General features: G+C 40.1%; 1 protein-coding gene across 6 annotated transcripts in view; it reads left to right on the plus strand.

The window, feature by feature from the left end:
• PAM (peptidylglycine alpha-amidating monooxygenase) overlaps positions 1-21098 on the plus strand; it is a 342095-nt gene that overhangs the window by 293340 nt on the left and 27657 nt on the right. For all 6 annotated transcript variants that reach the window (XM_089313069.1, XM_051853950.3, XM_051853946.3 and 3 more), the window contains 2 exons: positions 4770-4899; positions 19578-19694. In XM_089313069.1, the coding sequence (XP_089169195.1) occupies positions 4770-4899; positions 19578-19694 (247 nt within the window). The remainder of the gene's footprint in view (positions 1-4769; positions 4900-19577; positions 19695-21098) is intronic.

Below are 21098 nucleotides of genomic sequence, written 5' to 3' on the forward strand. Positions count from 1 at the left end.
TTAATCCTTCTCTATACCCTGTGAATCCTAAATAACTTGCTTTGCTTCCTCATGTCATCTTAAAAGGAACACCCCAATAATAGAAAATATGTTACACTGGGAACAAAAATCAATTATCAGAGATAATACAGAAGAAAGTAGGCACTCAGTTTTCCTTTAATTTTCCTGGAATTTCTGGTTAGCACAGAGACCCAGAATCCAAAAGTTTCAAGATCTTATCCAGATAATTTTTTAAAAGATTTATTTATTTATTTGAAAGTCAGAGTTACACAGAGAGAAGGAGAGGGAGAGATAGAAGTCTTCCATCTACTAGTTCACTCCCCAATTGGCCGCAACGGCTGGAACTGGGTCAATCCAAAGCCAGGAGCCAGGAGCTTCCTCTGGGTCTCCCACATGAGAACAGGGGCCCAAGCACTTGGGGCATCTTTCACTGTTCTCCCAGGCCATAGCAGAGAGCTGGGTTGGAAGTGGAGCAGCTGGGAAGCGAACTAGCACCCATTTGGGATGCTGGCACTGCAGGTGGTAGCCTTACCTGCTACGCCACAGTGCCAGCCCCAATCCAGATAATCTTAATAACTGTGCCAAGATTTATTTTTAAGATTTATTTTTTATTTGTTTGAAAGGCAGTTATAGAAAGAGAGAGAGAGAGAGATGGGGATGGCTGTCTTAAATGTGCTGGTTCACTCCTTTTTCTGGGTCTCCCATGTGAGTGGAGAGGCCCAAGTCTGCTGCTTTCCCAAGCAGAATTAGCAGGGAGCTGGATCAAAGCGGAGCAGGCAGGAATGGAACTGACCCCTATGGGATGCTGGCGCTTCAGGTGGCAGCTTAATCCACTGCGCCACAAGGCCGGCCCCCAAGACATTTTTAAATAAAGTAATTTAATATAGTTTTCCAAAACATTCAGTACTAGAAGAGCCAGGTTGCTCACAATGTTAGTTTCATACATTGCCTTATCCACGGCCTTGGCTGGTCTTGAAATTCCACCAACAATAAATATTTTAATACATATGCTCTAGATATTGACTCTGATTTTTCCTTCTGGGAAACTTCCAACAAAAAAGATACTTAAATATAACAAATATTTTTATGCTTGGTGCAGATTGTCTCTAAACCATGTATCAATGGTTTTTGCGCTTCCAAGAACTTACCAATCTCAGAAGATAGTTGAGATCATTCATACCCAGATAAGTACTTCATACAATATTAAGTATTTCTAGTATTTTATCAAATTCATTCCTGACCCCAGAACAAAGCACATTACCTTTTTCCTTTGAGAATTAAAATCTCTGCACCTCAGGAGAACTTAGCTATCAGTACCTGCGGGTGGATCACTGAACAGAAGTTTCTAGAACAATGATATGTATTTATTGTATTTAATGAGAGTCATTAGCCATTTAGCATTTTTTTAAGATTTATTTATTTATTTGAAAGAGTTACACAGAGAGAGAAGGGGAGGCACAGAAAGAGGGAGAGAGGTCTTCCATCTGCTGGTTTACTCCCCAATTGGCCTCAGTGGTGGGAGCTGTGCCGATCTGAAGCCAGGAGCCAGGAGTCAGGAGCCTCTTCTGGGTCTCCCATGTGGGTACAGGGGCCCAAGGACTTGGGCCATCTTCTACTGCTTTCCCAGGCCATAACAGAGAGCTGGATGGGAAGTGGAGCAGCCGGGTCTCGAACTGGCACCCCATATGGGATGCCAGCACTGCAGCACTGCCCCAGTGCCAACCCCACCAATTAGCATTTTATTAAGTATCTTCACATTGTCTTCAGTAGTGTAGAAGGTGTCAACAGACTTAGCACTAATGAATGAGAATATTATAAATGTGTCTCAATGCTAGTTGACAACATAAGAAGTAAGAGACTGGACCATGGAGTACAGTTTAGTGCATTTTTTAGGCCATAACAACAGGCCAGGCCCTGTGTGGGATGCAGTGAGAAAACAGTAAGATGTATTCCATGCCCTGATAGAATTCTGCCTCCATGTGGTGGTTCCGGGCTCTGAGAATCTGATGAAAGCAATTAAATGTCTGCACTGTCATGAGTTTTTTGATTCCCTTGGAGCCCATCCAGTAGTCTCAGGACCTGGTGAAGGAGCTTACAATGATGAAAACTGAATGGACAAGCCCTAACCAAGAAGAGAATGAATGAAGTACAGCCTGAGATTCAAGCAGATATTTAGAATCTTTTCCTTGGGGAATGATCTATCTGTCTGTTGATCTATCCAGGCATGTCTGACAATGATGCTCATGCCCTATTTCCAGATTTGCTTTCAAAAACACCGTTTTAATAATGCTGCCCATGCTTAAAAACCTTCAGACTCCCAGTTGCCAATAGCAGCGATTTGCAGCCTTTTCCTCCCTATTTTGACAAGCCAGCTTGATGGATGATGGATGCTATTCACCTGAGCAGCTCCAGTCCTCTCCACTGCTGTGCCCAGGCCTATTTGCAGACTCAGGCTTGCTAGCCACAGCTGTGCCCGCCAAGCTTCTCCCCAGCTCAGGAAGGCCTATCCCAGTGCACAAGAGTGAGGATGGCATTCCCATGTGGTCTGTATATTTCAAAAGTAAATTATCCCTCACCTCTGCGCTTTACTGCTATGAATAAAGTAATTGCAGCATGCCTCAAAATTAATTGTAGTAGAGGTCAAGACACCACAGCTACAAACTACATCTCATTGTTAAATCCAGACTCCTTTGTGTGGTGCCCAGTACAAAACAGTTTCCAGGCAGAATTTGAAGCAGATTAAGGTCAATTCATCAGGTCCCCATGCCCACATGTATTCGTTGGCTTAGCATTACTATAAGGAAATACCAGAGGCAACTGACTTTATAAAGAAAAATGGTTTGTTTAGCTCACAGTTTTGAAAGTTCCAAGTCCACGATCAAGCAGGCCCCATCCGATTGGCATTTGGTGATGAGGTAGCACCAAGTATCATGGCGGCTCCATGCTAACGATCCTGTCCAATCTGTTCACCAACTTTGAACCTCATAACTGGATTAAGTTTCTGCCCTCTTAGTGCCATTAACATATTTTTATCTTTAGCACAAACTAAGACTTTGGGGACCAAGCCTTTAACACATGAGCCTGGGGAGGAGGGGTCAGAAATTCACCATCTGAGCTGCATCATTGCCACCACCATCTGACTTGCAAAGGATCCTTGCCAGATTACCTGAAGATGTCAAAACACATTCTGCAGTTACAAACATCCTTGCTTTTGTTCTTTCTGGCTGAATTATTCTCTGCCCACTTTTACGTTCATTGAGCACTCCCTTACCTTAAATGGAAAGACACATGTTTGCTCCAAGAGCCCTGAGGATGCCTAAACCCCCCTCAGTTCAGCCCAAACTCCGGGAAGGATTAGGGTCCCGCTTCTGTGTTCCTGCTGTACTTGATGTCCGAAGCATTTGGCTTCTGTGTTCTCTCATTTTATGTAGAATGTCCCTATCCTTTGGTGCCCTTATTATATCCCTTTGTTCATTAAGACCAAAACCCACGGTGTATTTCTTTGTGTTGCCAGCAGCTAGCCTAGTGCCTCACATAAAGAATACACCTGAGGTGTATTTGTTGAAGATGCTTCAGCAAAGGTTGTTGGCAGAACTGATGTAGCATCCTACTGATTGTGTTGTGCAGTTAATTTTTGTTGAAGATAAAAATTTTTTGAGTAAAAAGGGTACCTCTTTAAGCGAATGACTTTAAAGTGCTTATTCTCACACCAGCATCCTCTCAAGTTCTCAGGAGTTGATCGTGTGACCTCTGGGCCTTCCTTTCTTCTACCAGTCCTTAAAGCCTGTCTTTGAGGATTTCCCTACGGATTGCTGCGTCCTCCAGAGGGTGGGAGGAAGGAATGATATTCGAATTGCTGCCTTTCTTCTTCTCAGGCATCAATTGAAGTATTTGAGGGGGAAAAAAAGTGATGCTAATACCAGGGCTTTCACAGCTTTCCTCATAACTGCTCATCCTCAATTACTACAATACCCCATACGTTGCGCCTATTCCTGGGCATGTCTATGAAAGGAATTAACACAAGTGAATCCAAGTATTCTCTGAGGATAAGTGTATTCTGATCTGAAATGAGAGTCCTTTGCACAACATTAAGCCACAGGATTTCTGTCATTTTTTTCCTTTTTCTTGTGATGGGAAACAATGAAATATAAACACTAAAAGACAGTGTCCCATTCTTCCTGAAACTAGGAAAATATGAGATTGGTGTCTTACAAAGTTCGTCATACAAGGGATAATCAATGAAGGGTTTATTATGAGGCAGACTGTTACATATTGAACATTCAGAATTTACTCAGGAGATGGATAGATGATAGCTGATAGATAAAGAGTGAGAGGTATAAGGTGGTAAGCTTATTGCCCATTCTGTTGTTTATTTACACCATTTAAAGGCTTTGTAGTAAAATGATGCCATCTATGTTGCCATAGTTTCCAAAGACATTAATTTAAGCCATGGATCTTGTCACAAAGAAAGCAGTCTCAGCCATCTCTTTAAGGTGTTGTGGGTTCACTGGTTTGATAGGCATCTTATCAACAACAAAATAGAGCAGACAGTACCAAGACAGGTTCATGGTTGCTTATCTTATCCATAGCACAGGAAGCTACTTGGCATGTGCATGTAATACACTTTATGTAGAGCGCGGCTTGATTTTCCTTTTGAAATTTCTTTGCATCCAGTGACGTAACTGCATGAGCTTTTATAGCCAGTATGAATCTTCATGAGGTGTTACTAGCTCTCTTCATCGCACTCACTGTGTGCGTTTATCTTGTAGATTTCCATATGGAAGAAGCCCTGGACTGGCCTGGAGTATACTTGCTGCCCGGCCAGGTTTCTGGGGTGGCTTTGGACCTTATGAATAACCTGGTGATTTTCCACAGAGGGGACCATGTCTGGGATGGAAAGTAAGTGATTTTTTTTTTCCTCCAAAGTATAAATGAAAATAAAAATATAAGGGAGTCTTCCAAAAGCTCATGGAAAACATATCATGACAGGAGTGTGTGAATTTCAAAAAGTTTTTGCTCCAAAATAAATGTACCTTTTAATCCCATATTTCCACACTATCCTCATAGTGTATATCACATTTCATTAAACTAAAGAATAATAGTAGGGAAACTAAGGAATGATGGTTAGGAAAGTGTTACCCTTTTTTTCCTTTTGGAAAAAAAAAAAAACTGTACTAGGAGTGTTAGAAACATCCATTGAGAAGCAGTAGAAATTGGATGGCTGTCTTTCTGTGAATGTTTGCAGCCATTCAGGGACTTCATGGAGTCCCTGAGAATTAGTGATACACAGAGTGGTGCTAACTCTAATTCTATTGTAATATACCTTTAATATTCCCTTCTCTCATTCTTCCTTGCAGGAATTATGATTACATAGAGACTTTCTGTTTCCATGTTGTCCTACATATTTCTGACCATGATTTTTATGAGCAGAACATACCTTTTTTTTCATACGTACTTTTAATGTCTGATTCTGCTAAGTAGCAGACAGGAAGTCCTATGATTTCATGACCAGGTCATCTCATCTGCTACTTTCTGGAATGATGGCTGTAACCACCTGTGATGCTGTTTCTTTACCTTGTTGTTCCCTCCTCCTTTTGAAACTACCCTCACTTCCTACTGGGAATAATATTGAAGGCTCTCGCTCTCCATCAGACTTCTCCAGGGTAGTAATAACATAGCGTTCTGGACATTGTGATTGGAATAGCTTAGCTACCAAGTATGCAGCAATCATTTCTTGACCTTCACATTTTAATGTCGGCTAATTTTATTATCCACAGTTGCTCTTTTCATGAGCATCAAAGACTAAAGTCTAAAGAATAACATAGGACTGTCTAGTACCTCTGTTTTCTCCTCCGAGTTTCCCTTTCTAACCTCTCATTCCAGCTTCTGCTACCTTCTTTGAGGGACTTTTAGTTTTTTAAAAAATCCAATATTTATTGAATGTGGTCTTTGGGTCTAGCATGTTCTGATGTGTACATAAATGACCTCACAACACAGCACTGTTATCACCCTCATCATTCACCTTTTACAGATGAGGAGACCAAAAGAAACTGAATACTAGGGGACTTCAAAAAGTTCATGGCAAAAAATGGAATCAAAAGATATGTTTATTTAGGTACAAAAAAAATTTAACCCGTGCATGGTTTTCCACAATACACATTTTCTATGAACGTTTTGAAGACCCAAAATTCAGATTTTTTTGCATCAAAATGAACGTACTTTTAAATTCCATTCTCCAGGAACTTTCTGAGGTGCCTCATGTTTGACCCAAAGTCTCACAGTTAGCAAGCGGCCAGGCAAGCAGACTCTAGTTCCTTCCCATCTCACTCCAGAGCTGCCACTTAACCACTTTGGGGACTGCCTTCAGTAGACTTGCATACACGTGCCGTGGTTGCATCTGTAAAAGCTTACTCCACAAGTTCACAGATTGATCCAGCTATGTTCAGTAATGAGCATCCACCTATAATTTTCATTGCAGACTTACATATGAAGGTAAGTTTTAAAAATATGTTAGTCTAGTCAGTCCCATCTTAACTCTATGACAACAGGGTCACATTTGGGAAATTGAGCATCTACATGTACAGCTCAATTGCTTTTCCTCCCTTTTCAGAGATGGTGATTAAATGGGTGTCATTTATACATATATAGAGTTTATGTGTCGTTGAAGATGGAATTCTGTTTCAAAATAGATTGGTATCTTTGTTTCTGCTTAATTATCCTTTCCAGTTGTCACTCTTTAAAATGGAACCTGACAAAGAGATCACTTCCAAGAGCAAACAGTGGAACTCAGCTTTCCCATTCGTAGGTCTCTGTTACATCGTCCTAGCCATTATTGAACATCTAATGGTATTTTAACAAGTGCTTTTAAGAGCAAAGTGTTGCTACTCATTGCAGCATATTCTTCATTTTAATGAATATTGTTACATTTTCTGCATGGATTTCTAGCTACATTTTAGCAGATGAGAAAATGATTGCCTCATTTTCTCCCACTGATGCTGTTTCAGCTGGCTGAAGCTAAACTGGACCAGGTCCAGCTTTCCATTTTCCCATGGTTTTTCCTTCCAAACAAACAGCAGTCTGGGATAGTTCGTAAAGGGGGTCAGCGTGGCCACATCAGGGTAGGAGGGGACACAGGAGCCGCACGAGAACAATTGCTGTGGAAGTAGATTCCAGACTCAGTGCCAAAACCCTGCAGTGTTCGCCCTGATAAACAGCATCACAAAGGAGCACCGCTGGTTGTCCTCGCAGACTCTGTTTCTTCTTTCTCCTCACCTTCATCTTTCAGATGTAAACACTGATCTCTCTTTCCTCCCCCCTTTCTGGAGTTGCCGGTTGGTCCCTTGCAGCCTCTCCAGTCTGTGGCTGTGAGGAAATTCTCTCCTGCTGCTCAGACCCCAGCTTTCTTGCTACCAAAGAGAAATGGATCATCCTGTTGGTTATTTCTTTGGGAAAATAGACTCAAATTTGTTCGAAGAGCAAATTAGATTTGGCTCTGTTTTCTGAATGGTCATGCCTGACCATCCTTCCTACATATATAGGCCACATTATATAAATTAAACAAAGTACATAGTGTTTCATCTCCCTCATTAAAACCCTAAGGATTGTACAAAGAAAAAACACCTTCCTGTAGAATTTATGATGTGACTGTGATACAAAATGGAAATTAAAGAATAAGTAGATACTGCATTCTTGGTACTACCACTGTTTAGAAAAACGGTGAGAAATTTTGTAATAATCTTCCTTGGAATCTTTTCCATTCTGATGTCTGACATCCACAAAATTGTAGGCTTTATAAGGCAAGCATGCTCCTAGTCAACTGTTAGCATTCTGTACTCCTTAGTTCTTGGGAAGTGGTCATCCCTTAAGTATTTGAGAGTGAATGGGGTTGATAATAACCCCTAATTAACATTTAGTATCCAAAATTCTATTGATGCCATTGCACCAGCTGTCTGTGAGTACTGTTACTCTTCATTTGTGCTCAATACCCCTGCCTGCCCTTACTCTCCCACTTAACCATGCTGTGTATCATGAACCTCCTGATAGATGGGTACTCCCGTTCTCAGCCCGATTTCCTTTTCCATCCATCTGCCCCTTATTTCAATATGGCTACTTTAAGAAGCTCTTCTAGCCATAGGACGTGTGTGTCACAGCAAGAAGTCATGAAGCTTTAAAAAGCCTCTTGTCTACCCTAATGTTAGAGCACCATGGCAGCCAGAGTGCCTTAAACTTCAAATACCTCCCAGTAGGCACTCCGTAGCTCCAGCCTCAGTAACAGCTGTTCCTGGGTCTCTGTCTTAAACCTGTCAAAGCCAAAGCCTTGCTTCTTGGCCTCTTTCAAGTATCTCAGCAAGACTGGGTTGTTCCATGTGGGATTCACATCCCGTACTCACTTAATTAAATGATGAATCTGGCTCCTAATTGTTAGCTGTTAAAAGTTGTATGATTTTGGCCAACGCTGCGGCTCATTAGGCTAATCCTCCGCCTGCGCCGCCAGCACACCAGGTTCTGGTCCTGGTCGGGGCACCGGATTCTGTCGCGGTTGCTCCTCTTCCAGTCCAGCTCTCTGCTGTGGCCCGGGAAGGCAGTAGAGGATGGCCCAAGCGCTTGGGCCCTGCACCCACATGGGAGACCAGGAGGAAGCACCTGGTCCCTGGCTTCGGATCGGTGCAGCGCGCCAGCCGCAATGCTCCGGCCTTAGTGGCCACTTGTGGGGTGAACCAATGGAAAAAAGATCTTTCTCTCTGTCTCTCTCTCTCTCACTGTCTAACTCTGCCTGTCAAAAAAAAAAAATTGTATGCTTTATGTCCATCATCATTTCTTCATATGGAGTTAGAAGGGACTTTGGAACTTGTATTATTTCAATTTTTTTTTTCCTAGTAATAGACAAAACCCAACACAAGCTATCTTAGGAAAAGAGGAAATGTATTGGTGTGTGTAATGAAAACCTCAGGTGATGGGTAGCCCAAGCTCCATGCCCAGGAACCATTTTTCAACTCTTTAAAAAAATATATTTATTTATTTGTGTATTTGAAAGGTAGACTTACAGCGACAGAGAGACTAACAGAGAGGGAGAGAGAGATCTTCCATCAGCTGGTTTACTCCTGAAATGGCCACAATGACTGGGGATGAGCCAGGCTGAAGGCAGGAGCTTTTTCCATGTCTCCCACATGGGTACAGGGACACAAGCAGTTGGGCCATCCTCCACTACTCTCCCAGGCACGCTAGCAGACAGCTGGATCGGAAGTGGAGCAGCCAGGACTTGAACCAGCATCCATATGGGATGTGAGCTGCTGCAGGCTGTGGCTTTACCCCCTGTGTCACAAAACTGCCCCTCAACTCATTTTCTCGTGGCCGCCTCTATTTCCAGACCCCGATCAATGCTGTTCTTCCTTCCTCTTTTGCAGCTTTAGAATCATATTATACTGATCTCACAGAAGAGGTAGTGCACATTCCTGATAGGTCAACAGAAAACCCTTATAAATGGAGTCTTCGTAGCATTCCTTGGTCTAACAGAGGTCATTTCTCCTCTATCTTTCAATCAGCTATTGTGGGCACAGGAATGAGATGCACCCTTAAGCTTAGCTTAGGTCTTTTCTGTCCCTGGACTGTGCAAGTAGTCAACACCAGCTGAAGCAAATGGGCTGAGAGTGGAGCTCAGGATGTTGGGCCAGCTGCAGAAAACTGAGGTTTCATTAGCACAGGATGGGATGATACACCCTGGGTACCCAAAACAGAAAATGCCCCCCAGAGAACCAGCCTCCCACCAAGGGCACGTGTCTCTTTTGCCACACCCTCAGTGGTTGTCTAGGGCTCAAACTTTTTCAAAGCTAGGATGTTCCCTAGATGTGAGACATGCTATCCAGTTATAAAGTTCATTGTGTTAAATTCAAATCTGAATCCTGTAAATCCACCCTGATGACAAAATAATACAGGATGAATTTACTCCCATTTATCCATGTCAGTTATTTGCATATTTAAAGAAAGACTTATCTTCTGCAAACTAAATATCCCTCAGGCCATCAACCAATCTTCATGATTCCTGACATTACTTTGTCCTGAAAGCCCTTTAAAGTGATCGGTCTACAAGTAGGGGTAATACCTCATATATTATCTGATCAATGATGCAATGATTTTCCTTGATGTATGTTCTAGATATCTGTTAGTATAAAAGGATGGTTCTCACTGTATTTTCTCAGTTATGTCACCATGCTGCCTCATGTTGAATTTGTAATCTAGGATTTCTAAATATATTTCATTAAATTGTGTTGAAACTTTTATCAGAAAGTTAACTACAGGTTAACTGTGCAGTGTTTTACAATATTGAATTTAAACCTTTATTCCATTTATGTTTCACTTCATTAGATTCAGCATTGTTTCAATTTTTAGACATTAATTTAATCTTAATTAACGGGAGAGTGAACTGACTCTCCGAGCCTTGCATATGTCTGTTTGATACGCATGTCTTTTAAATCTTCATAAGTGTTGTTCATAAAATTTCAGTAGTTGAATGGTTGATTTTGCAAATTTTGTTCAAATAAAACTTAAGTGGTTTTCTGGAAATTTCTCTCCATCCCCTACTCCCCAACTAAATCACAAATCACCCCTTTGTCAATGTGTTTGGAATTTTACCAAGATTCATTGTTCCACAAATCTATCTGCTTCCTAATTTGTAGGAAAAAAAAAATCATCTCAAGATTTGCCTCCCTAGTTTTCGAGCGCCTTAGTTAAGACATGTCCTGGGAGTTCTGCTTCTGTGTCTGTGATCTCCTTCATCTCTTGTGTTTATTCGGGCCTGGAGAACAGAACTCAGAGTGACTGAGCCATCCCTTGTGCCTTCGTACCTGAAAGAAAACAATAATGTTCAAGTATTCCACCCTGCTGTCACATATTGTGTTTCACACTTTGCTTGAGCTATTTTCTTACATTTTTATGTCTCTTTCTCCAGTTCTTCTCAGTTGGCTAACCATTCTTCCATCTTGTCTACATTTTCACATTGAATTTGATAATGGGCAGGGAGGTTCTCCAGTCTAGGAAGGTCAGTTTCCAGAAGACCTACAATTGAGTCTTTGTTATCATTTCCTAGCCTTAAGACTTGTGTCAGGACATTTGAACTCCATCTGAGTTCCCATGACTAAAAATATGAGGGCTTGACCTTACAGTCAGACCAAAAAAAAAAAAAAAGAAGAAGAAGAAGAAGAAGAAAATGAAAACTTAAAATCAGTGTTGGAGATATATGGGATACTATCAAACGACCCAACATATGGGTCTTAGTAGTTCCTGAAGGTATGGAAAGAGAGAATGGACTAGAGGACCTATTTAGTGAAATAATCACAGAAAAGTTCCCCAATTTGGAGAAAGCAAGGGATGTCCAAGTAGGGAAAGCACATAGAACTCCCAATAGACATGACCAGAAAAGATCTTCACCACGAAACATTGTAGCCAAACTCCCCAGGGTAAAACATAAAGAAAAGATCATAAAATATGCATGAGAGAAAAGCCAGATCACTTTCAGAGGATCTCCAATTAGACTCATAGCTGACTTTTCATCAGAAACCCTACAGGCTAGAAGGGAATGGCGAGATATAGTCCAGTTCTTAAAAGAAAAAACTGTACCCTGCAAAACCCTCATTTATGAATGAAGGTGAAATAAAGACCTTCCACAACAAACAGAAATTGAAAGAATGTGTCACCACTCATCCAGCCTTACAGAAGATGTTAACGAGGTGCTACACACACAAAAAAACGAGGGCTTTAATAAACCAGCTTGTTGTTGAGTAACAAGATGCACTTAGTTAAGCAACCTGTGCTTTGTGGCCTTACCTGACTGAGCAGAACGGAGAGGCTAGGTCACCTGTCACGGAGATCTTTTTTTTTGACAGGCAGAGTGGACAGTGAGAGAGAGAGAGAAAGATCCTTTACTGTTGGTTCACCCTCTAATGGCCGCTGTGGCCGGCACACCACACTGATCCGAAGCCAGGAGCCAGGTGCTTCTCCTGGTCTCCCATGCAGGTGCAGGGCCCAAGGACTTGGGCCATCCTCCACTGCACTCCCAGGCCTTTAACCTTTTCTTCACTATTTGGGGTGTCTCTAGTTCCAGCCCATCAGTAGACCAAATAATCATGTATATATTTCTTTTTCTTCTCATGGAGACTTTTTACAATGTGGATATATTCAAAAGTTAGTGTTGTCAATGTTATATATATATATATAAATTATGACATAAAATTTATATTATATATTTTACATTATAATATATATTATATTCCTTTTAGAGTCTTTGGCCTTTGTATATTTTGCTTTCCTAACACTGAGGTAGATACTTTCCACATATTTTCTCACTTGAAAAACTAGGGTTCTTTCTCTGGCTTCTTAATTTATATAATTACAATGTTATATTTCACTTCTTTCTTCAGTTGCTATTATTTATTTTCATTCTCTTAATTTTGATTGATGGCACAGAAATGTTTATTTTCTCCTTACTCCAGCTCTTTTTCTGTATGACTGTAGAAAAGTATTTCTTCTCAGCTTTATCTAAACTGTTTGATTAGCTGCTAATGTGCGAGATCATTAATGGGGAGTTCACACTGCTCAAATAAAGAACTGATGAATTCCAGCCCATTGACTGCAGTTCTGTCTTTTCAGTTGAATGCATTTTCAGAGAAGCAAACAGAAATCATCAGCGCTCCAGGCACTGTGTGAAATGTGCAGGGTATTATTAGATCCCCGTAAAAAGTTAAATGTGTTTGAAATAAAGACCTTGCTGCAGCATATAATGCAGGGTGACTACTTTAGAACATGAAATAAGCAGTTTGCTATAGCAACGGTGTATCCAGCTCTCTAACCTGACATCCATTTGTGAATTATTCAAGGGTTACCTTGCTTTGAATTAGAAGAGAGTTTATAAATGACTTTATTTGGCAGGTTGTGTGTGTGTGTGTGTTTGTGTGATTTTCTGATTTAAGGGAAAAAATGCCAATTTCTTTTCTGATTTGCCCATGGAGTACCAGGAACCAGCTGTTCGTTCCATGAGGCCCCAGCAGCCCAGAGGGCAAGGATTGGGACCAACCAATCCATGGAGTGATTCATGTCCCCTTTTTAAAATTTTATTTAAGATACACACATTTCATGTGTTTCCTGTATCCAGATTTAGGAACATAGTGATACTTTCCACCCCACCCTCCCTCCTGCCCATGCTCCTACCCTTCTTCCTCCTCCATCTCCTATTGTAAAAATTAAGAATGGGAATAGGGAATCCATGTCCCTTGACACTGCCAGTTTAAACAGACATCTGTGAAAGTATATCCCAATACTAAGTGAAGTGATCAGGCCTGCTGTGTTGCAGTTAATTCCTTTCAATCTCTATTCTTCCTAAGAATTCTGGATTTTTCTTGTTATTTATGTTACTAAAGTAAATTAATACACTTGGATGGTGTTAATATGAGTGTCTTCTCTTTGATTTTTTTTTTTACGATGTTTTGTTTCCTTTGTGTTCCGTTTTTCTTTGTCTTGAGGGATGGTGATTAAATAAACAAATTCCCTAATCAGTAAATTCCGTAACTTGCCTAGTCACTGAGATTCTTCATGGATACCGGAGAAGTGTAAATATTAATAAGTATAATAGTCATAAAGCTCTAGAAAAATGGGTCGTCTTAAGAAGAACCTAGAATGCCATCTGAGTGTGATTTGTAGCAAATAAAACTCCCATATGATTAATTGTTCCATTGTAATTACATACCAGGAAAGGTACTTTGATAATAAGAACTGACATTTTCTAGGCTTCCAACTTTTAATTCGTTTCTTCTGTATCATTTGGTTTTGTTACTCATTTTTCTTTCAGTTCCTTTCTTTGGTCTTTCCCAATTTACTATTGCAACACCAAAAAGTGGATAATGAAATAAAAGGGGATAATCTTCAAATCAGTTAATTTTACTGTGACCACCACGTGAAACTTGACATTTGTAGGTTATGAGGCTGGGTGTCCACACACAAATTGTGTTTGTGATGGCCAAGTATCAGTGACTTGTCATTTTTTTTTTTCTGCAGTGGACATTGCAGAAATGTATCGGTGGTAAAGGACAGTTTTTACTTAACTTGTTCCTCAGTTGCAACATTTTCATGTGACATGACTGGCACAAGAACTGTGGGCCTGGAACATTTCTCTTTCTTTCTTAATACACCTTTTTTTTCCCTTAGAAACTGAGGCCAACATTTCAAGTCTGTGACTCTGAACTTACATAGTTGAAGTGAGTAATTTAAGCTAGAATTTACATTTTGAAAGATTTGAGCAATAAGAAATGCTATAAGTATGTTCCTGGGAGAAGAAAATCTCTATTTCTCCCTATCAATAAGTTGTAGGAATATTTTTTCCTAACATAGTATGATCAGAGATTTTGAACTGATGGTAAATAATTAAGTAGATGGCAGGACAAAGCAAAGGGACAGTGGTATAGTTACTGCAGCCCATTCTTGCAGAAACCACGTGGAGGTAAAGATGCCAGCCCTCGGTTTCTTGTTCTGCAGAGAACAGTTGCAGAAACAGGTGTGCTGAGATCTGATCTGCTCCGTTATTGTGATCAAAGGCCATTGGCTTGTCACCATTCTGAGCTGTTGATGATGAGTCATGACAGCACTCGACGAGAATTAGGAAGACTTGGTACCTTGTAAGGGTGGAGCGGAATAGTTGTGTACTAATCTATTCCACGCCCAAGCAAATAGCTGTAAGAATAAGTGAAAATTCTTGGAAATAAAAAAGGGAAGTGGGACAGGCATTTGGCACAGCAGGTAAGCCTCTGGTTAGGAGGCCATCCCGTATGAGCACCTGGGTTTGAGTCCTGGCTCCGTTCCTGTTTCTAGCTTCCTGCTAATGTGCATCCTGGGAGGCAGCAGGTAATGGCTCAAGTAGTTGGGTCCCTGCCAGTTGGATTCCTGGATTAAATTCCCAGCTCTTGGTTTCAGCCTGGCTAGCTTTGTCCATTGCAGGCATTTGAAGAGTGAACTCATGGATGGGAACTTTCTATCAGTTCCTGTGTGTGTGTGTGTGTGTGTGTCTACCTCTCAAATATTTTTAAAGGGAAAGGAGCAATCTAAATATAATCAGGGTATTTTACCATTATCAAATCATCAAATCTTAGTTGTGATATATATAATTTTGTAAAATATTACCATTAGAGGAAATTGGATAAAGTGTATACAGAATATTTCTGTATGATTTCTTATATGAGCATGCAAATCTGTAATTATGTCAATTAAAATTTCCATTTAAAAGGAAAAAGAAAAAAAATTTTACTTTTAATAGTCAGAGGAAACCTAATTTTCACATTATATGAATTGCCATTGTGCCTTTACAAAGCACTATTAGGTTTCTTTGTAATGAGGAAGGCTTAGACTTTATTTTATTTTTTTAAAGATTTATTTATTTATTTATTTATTTGAAAGAGTTACACGGAGAGAGAAGGAGAGGCAGAGAGAGAGAAAAAGGTCTTCCATCTGCTAGTTGACTCTCCAGTTGTCCGCAATGGCCACAGCTGAGCTGATCTGAAGCCAGGAGCCAGGAGCCAGGAGCTTCTCTCGGGTCTCCCACACAGGTGCAGGGGCCCAAGGACTTGGGCCATTTTCTAATGCTTTCCCAGGCCACAGCAGAGAGCTGGAACAGAAGTGGAGCAGCCAGGGTTCAAACCAGCACCCGTATGGGATGCCGACACTGAAGGCGATGGCTTTACCCACTACACCACAGTGCTGGCCCCAGGCTTAGACTTTAAAAGAGACATGAATGAAGAGACTTCATCCTATTACACATGAATGTGAAACTTACAGCATACTACGCCTTTGATGAGCTGAACTTTTGTTATCCAATGTCACAGTCAAGTTAGAAAAAAAATTGAGGTATTTCATGGATGATAAGAGCCCCTCTGACAGGAGTTTTTGTTTTGTGCTTCCCTGATGGCTATTGATACTAAGCATTTTTTTTCATATATTTGTTGGTTATTTGTATTTCTTATTTTGAGAAATGTCTATTCAAGTCCTTTGCCCATTTCTTAACTGGAGTGGTGGTTTTGTTGAGTTTTTTGCATTGCTGGTATATTCTAGATATTAATTCTTTGTTGGATAAGCAGCTTGCAAATATTTTCTCCCATTCTGTCAGATACCTCTTCAATTAATTAGTTCCTTTGCTGTTCAGAAACTTCTGGGTTTGATAAAGCCCCATTTGTCTAGTTTTGCTTTGCTGCCTGTGATTTGAGGGGTCTTATCCAAAAATGCATTGTGTACACGAATGTCTGGAAGTGTTTCTCATATGCTTTCTGCAAACATTTTCATAGTTTCAAGTCTTAACATTGAGATCCTTGATCTCTCTTGAGTTGATTTTTGTATATGGTAAGAGGTAGGGATCTAATTTCATTTTTCTACATGTTTATAATCCATTTTGCCAGTACCATTTATTGAAAAGACTATCCTTTCTTCAATGCATATGCTTGCCACCTATGTCAAAAATCAGTTGCTGTATGTATGTGGATTAATTCTGGGATCTCCATCCTGTTCCATTGGTCTGTGAGTCAGTTTATTCCAGTACTGTGGTATTTTAATTACTGTAACTTTGTAGTATGCTTTGAAATCAGATATTGTGATGCATCCAGCTTGATTTTTTTTTCCTCGGGATCATTTTGGCTATTCTGGGTCTTTTGTGGTTACACATGAATTAGTAGCATATGTAAACAATTACTACTTAAGTTTAAATTGACAAAGCTGAATCAATATTTTGTGTTCAATTGAGTTAATTATTAATAAGAACTACTTCAGGGACTTATTGTTATCTTTCAAGAAAAATATACCCAAAAGACTGTACCAGTCAAGCTCAGCTGAATAGTTTTAATGCCAAGAGAATGTAATTTAAAATTTTTTTTCTACTACTGGGACACTACATAATTCCCATAAAAATATGAAAGAACTAATCAATGGATATATGACATATTTGAAAAATCTGTCACACTCCCAAGTTACAAATATATCTCAATAGATATTTAATGTTATTCAGACTTTTGTTTACAAAATGAACCTTAAAAACTACTAATATTTTTCCCACATACTTGCTTGATACTATAAGGAAAATTTTGTTTTACAAAAATATCCCTTGATCATGTTGTGACTTCATCTGGCGTGCACACACACACACACATAGAGCTTAATTATGTGCTGATACAGTTTTTGTCTTTTGATGCTACATATATTTACCTCTTTACATAATCTTACATTGGAAGATTCATCTTTGTCATTTGCCCCATAAAACACCCTGTTTACCCATGACTATAGCTGCTTGTGCTCAACTGCAATCCAAAGATATTACATAGAAAGTTCAAGAAATCAACAATTTATGTCCAAGTTGTGTGTCATTCTGAATAGTGAGATGAAATCTCATTCCTGCTCAGGGCGTGACTCATTCCTTTGTCCAGTGTATCCACACCATATACTCTACCCTTCTGTTAGCCACTTAGTAGCTGTCTCAGTTTTCACATCAACTGTTGGTATCTCCGTGTTTGTGTTCAGGTAACCCTTATTTACTTAATAGTGGCCCCAAAGCACAAGAGTAGAAATTCTGGCATTTTTATATAGCATACTGTTCGATTTGATTGTTACTTATTGCAGTTAATCTCGTTCTGTGCCTAATTTATAAATTGAACTTTTATCACAAGTATGTTTAAATAGGAAAAACAGTATATATGGAGTTTAGCACTATCTGTATTTTAGGTTTCCACTGAGGGTCTTAGTGGAGAAAGGACTATTGTAATTTCACAAATAGGAATTGAAATATTTCTGTTTGTGATAATTGTCAATTTAAGTAAAGGTATTGCTAAAAATTTACATAGAAATTTAATATATATGAACATATATATTTCATAATAATTTACAATAACCTGGAAGTTGCTGAGTAAAAAATAGCATATTCATTTACGTTTTAAACTAATTAATCCATAGTCGTCTGTTCTGTACTTATAAAAAAGCTATTATAGGCCGGCGCCGTGGCTTACTAGGCTAATCCTCCGCCTTGCGGCGCCGGCACACTGGGTTCTACTCCCGGTCGGGGCACCGGATTCTGTCATGGTTGCCCCTCTTCCAGGCCAGCTCTCTGCTGTGGCCAGGGAGTGCAGTGGAGGATGGCCCAGGTGCTTGGGCCCTGCACCCCATGGGAGACCAGGATGAGTACCTGGCTCCTGGCTCCTGCCATCGGATCAGCATGGTGCACCGGCCGCGGCGGCCATTGGAGGGTGAACCAACGGCAAAGGAAGACCTTTCTCTCTGTCTCTCTCTCTCACTGTCCACTCTGCCTGTCAAAAATAAAAATAAAAATAAAAAAAGTAAAAAAGCTATTATATGGATAAATTTTGTCTCTAAGTGTATTTTTATATGATTAGACAGAAAATTCTGTTTTAAGTGCAATAACAAACATTCTTTTAATCATTGCTCTTCCTGTGATTATTACAAAGTTGAAATAATTTTTTTTTTTTCTGGGTGGACGTTGTGATGCAGCTGGTTAGGCCACCACTTGGGATGCTTGCACCGAAATCTGAGTGCTGGTTCAAGTCCCGTCTCCTCTGCTTCCCATCCAGTTTCCAGATAATGCACACTTTGAGGAGCCGCAGACAATGGCTCAAGGACTTAGGTTCTCAGTGTTTGAGGCTCCTGGCTTCTGCCTGGCCCAGCCCAGGCTGTTACAGGCATTTGGGGAATGAATCCTTGACTGGAAGAACTCTTTCCTCATCCCTATCACACCGCCTTTCAAACAGATGACCATAAACTAATAAACATTCGAAAAATTCACAGAATAATTTTTTACAGGATAAATATTTTTAGAAATGTTACATTTTCTTTTGAAAGCAAATAGCTGTTGAATTCTTATACTTTGAAGAGTTGTTTTTTTTTTTTTTTTTTAAGTTAAGCTACTCTAGCAGTTCTTGACCAAACTCTGATGAACCGTGGGGGTGGGGGTGGGGGGTGTCTTGTGAATATACAGTCAGGTGAGAAGTTTTGCAGCCACATTTCCCAACATCGCCAGTGCTACTACACCACTGCCTACTCTGAGTAGTGAATGGTGTGCTGTGACCCAAAGGAGTGAAACTTGGAGTTTCACACAAGAGTGATGTGTAACTCACCCGAGCCCTTTTGGTTCTGTGTTTAGAATCTCAAGGAGTGTTCTGCATTCCTCAGGTTCATTGAACTTTTTTTTTTTTATATGTAAAGGTTTATTGACACATGTGAATGTATAAATGGGTATCCAGAAAGTATTAAGGGGTACAAAATAAAAATCTTTACCTCTTTACCATAGTTACACTATTTCCTTTTCTAGAAGCACCAAATACAAAGAGTTTTCTATGCTCTCTATAGGTAATCCGTTCATATAAGCACCATTTACATTGATTTTTCTCTTATTTTTACACAGACGGTAGTATTCCATGTCTTAATGGTCATCTTCCTAAGGACTTTGTCCCAGTGTAGGGATTTAACATTGGGTACATGACAATAAGCATTCTGTTTTATTCATTTCATTTGTTGGTGTTTCTGATTGGATTATTTTCTGTTCTGTTTAGCTCTTTTGACAACGAGTTTGTTTACCAGCAAAGAGGACTTGGACCCATTGAAGAAGATACTATTCTTGTTGTGGATCCAAATAATGCTGCAATACTCCATTCTAGTGGGAAAAATCTGTAAGTGGAATGACTTATGTTGCTATTGGGCTTGTACTACATGTATTGGGTATAAAATGTGCCATTGGGTTTTGAAAGAGTGTATATTATATAGCTGCTTTTAAGAACCCAAGATGCTTACTGGGCCAGCCAATCTTTCATTTTCTCAGTAAGTGGTTCTAAAGCTTGACTTAATATTACAACCACCTAGGAAGTTTGTTCTTTTTTTTTCTTTTTTTTTAACTTTTATTTAATGAATATAAATTTCCAAAGTACAGCTTATGGATTACAATGGCTTCCCCCCCATAACGTCCCTCCAACCCGCAACCCTCCCCTTATCCACTCCGTCTCCCCTTCCATTCACATCAAGATTCATTTTCGATTCTCTTTATATAAAGAAGATCAGTTTAGCATACATTAAGTAAAGATTTCAACAGTTTGCTCCTACACGGAAACATAAAGTGAAAAATACTGTTTGAGTACTAGTTATAGCATTAGATCTCAATGTACAGCACACTAAGGACAAAGATCCTACATGAGGAGTAAGTGCACAGTGACTCCTGTTGTTGACTTAACAAATTGACACTCTTGTTTATGGCATCAGTAATCACCCTAGGCTCTTGTCATGAGCTGCCAAGGCTATGGAAGCCCCCTGAGTTCACCCACTCTGATCATATTTAGACAAGGCCATGGTCAAAGTGGAAGTTCTCTCCTCCCTTCAGAGGAAGGTACCTCCTTCTTTGATGACCCATTCTTTCCACTTGAATCTCACTCGTGGAGATCTTTCATTTAGGTTTTTTTTTTTCCCCCAGAGTGTCTTGGCTTTCCATGCCTGAAATACTCTCATGGGCATTTCAGCCAGATCTGCATGCCTTAAGGGCTGATTCTGAGGCCAGAGTGCTGTTTAGGACATTTGCCATTCTATGGGTCTGCTATGTATCTCACTTCCCATGTTGGATCATTCTCTCCCTTTTTGATTCTATCAGCTAGTATTTGCAGACACTATTCTTGTTTATGTGATCCCTTTGGTTCTTAGTCCTATCATTATGATCAATTGTGAACAGAAATTGATCACTGGGACTAGTGAGATGGCATTGGTACATGCCACCTCGATGGGAAGTTTTTTCTAAAAACTAGGTTTCTTTTGTCTGTTGGTCCCTTGTCTTCTTTTGAGAAATGTCTGTTCAGGTCCTTTTTTAAAATTTATTTGACAGGTAGAGTTATAGACAGTGAGAGAGAGAGACAGAGAGAAAGATCTTCCTTCTGTTGGTACATTCCCCAATTGGCCATCACGGCTGGCGCTGAGACGATCTGAAGCCAGGGGCCAGGTGCTTCTTCCTGGTCTCCCATGCTGGTGCAGGGCCCAAGCACTTGGGCCATCCTCCACTGCACTCCCAGGCCACAGCAGAGAGCTGGACTGGAAGA

The sequence above is a fragment of the Oryctolagus cuniculus genome, chromosome 14, assembly GCF_051225735.1.
Source record: "Oryctolagus cuniculus isolate XC-2025 breed Fujian yellow rabbit chromosome 14, ASM5122573v1, whole genome shotgun sequence".
NCBI lineage: Eukaryota > Metazoa > Chordata > Mammalia > Lagomorpha > Leporidae > Oryctolagus > Oryctolagus cuniculus.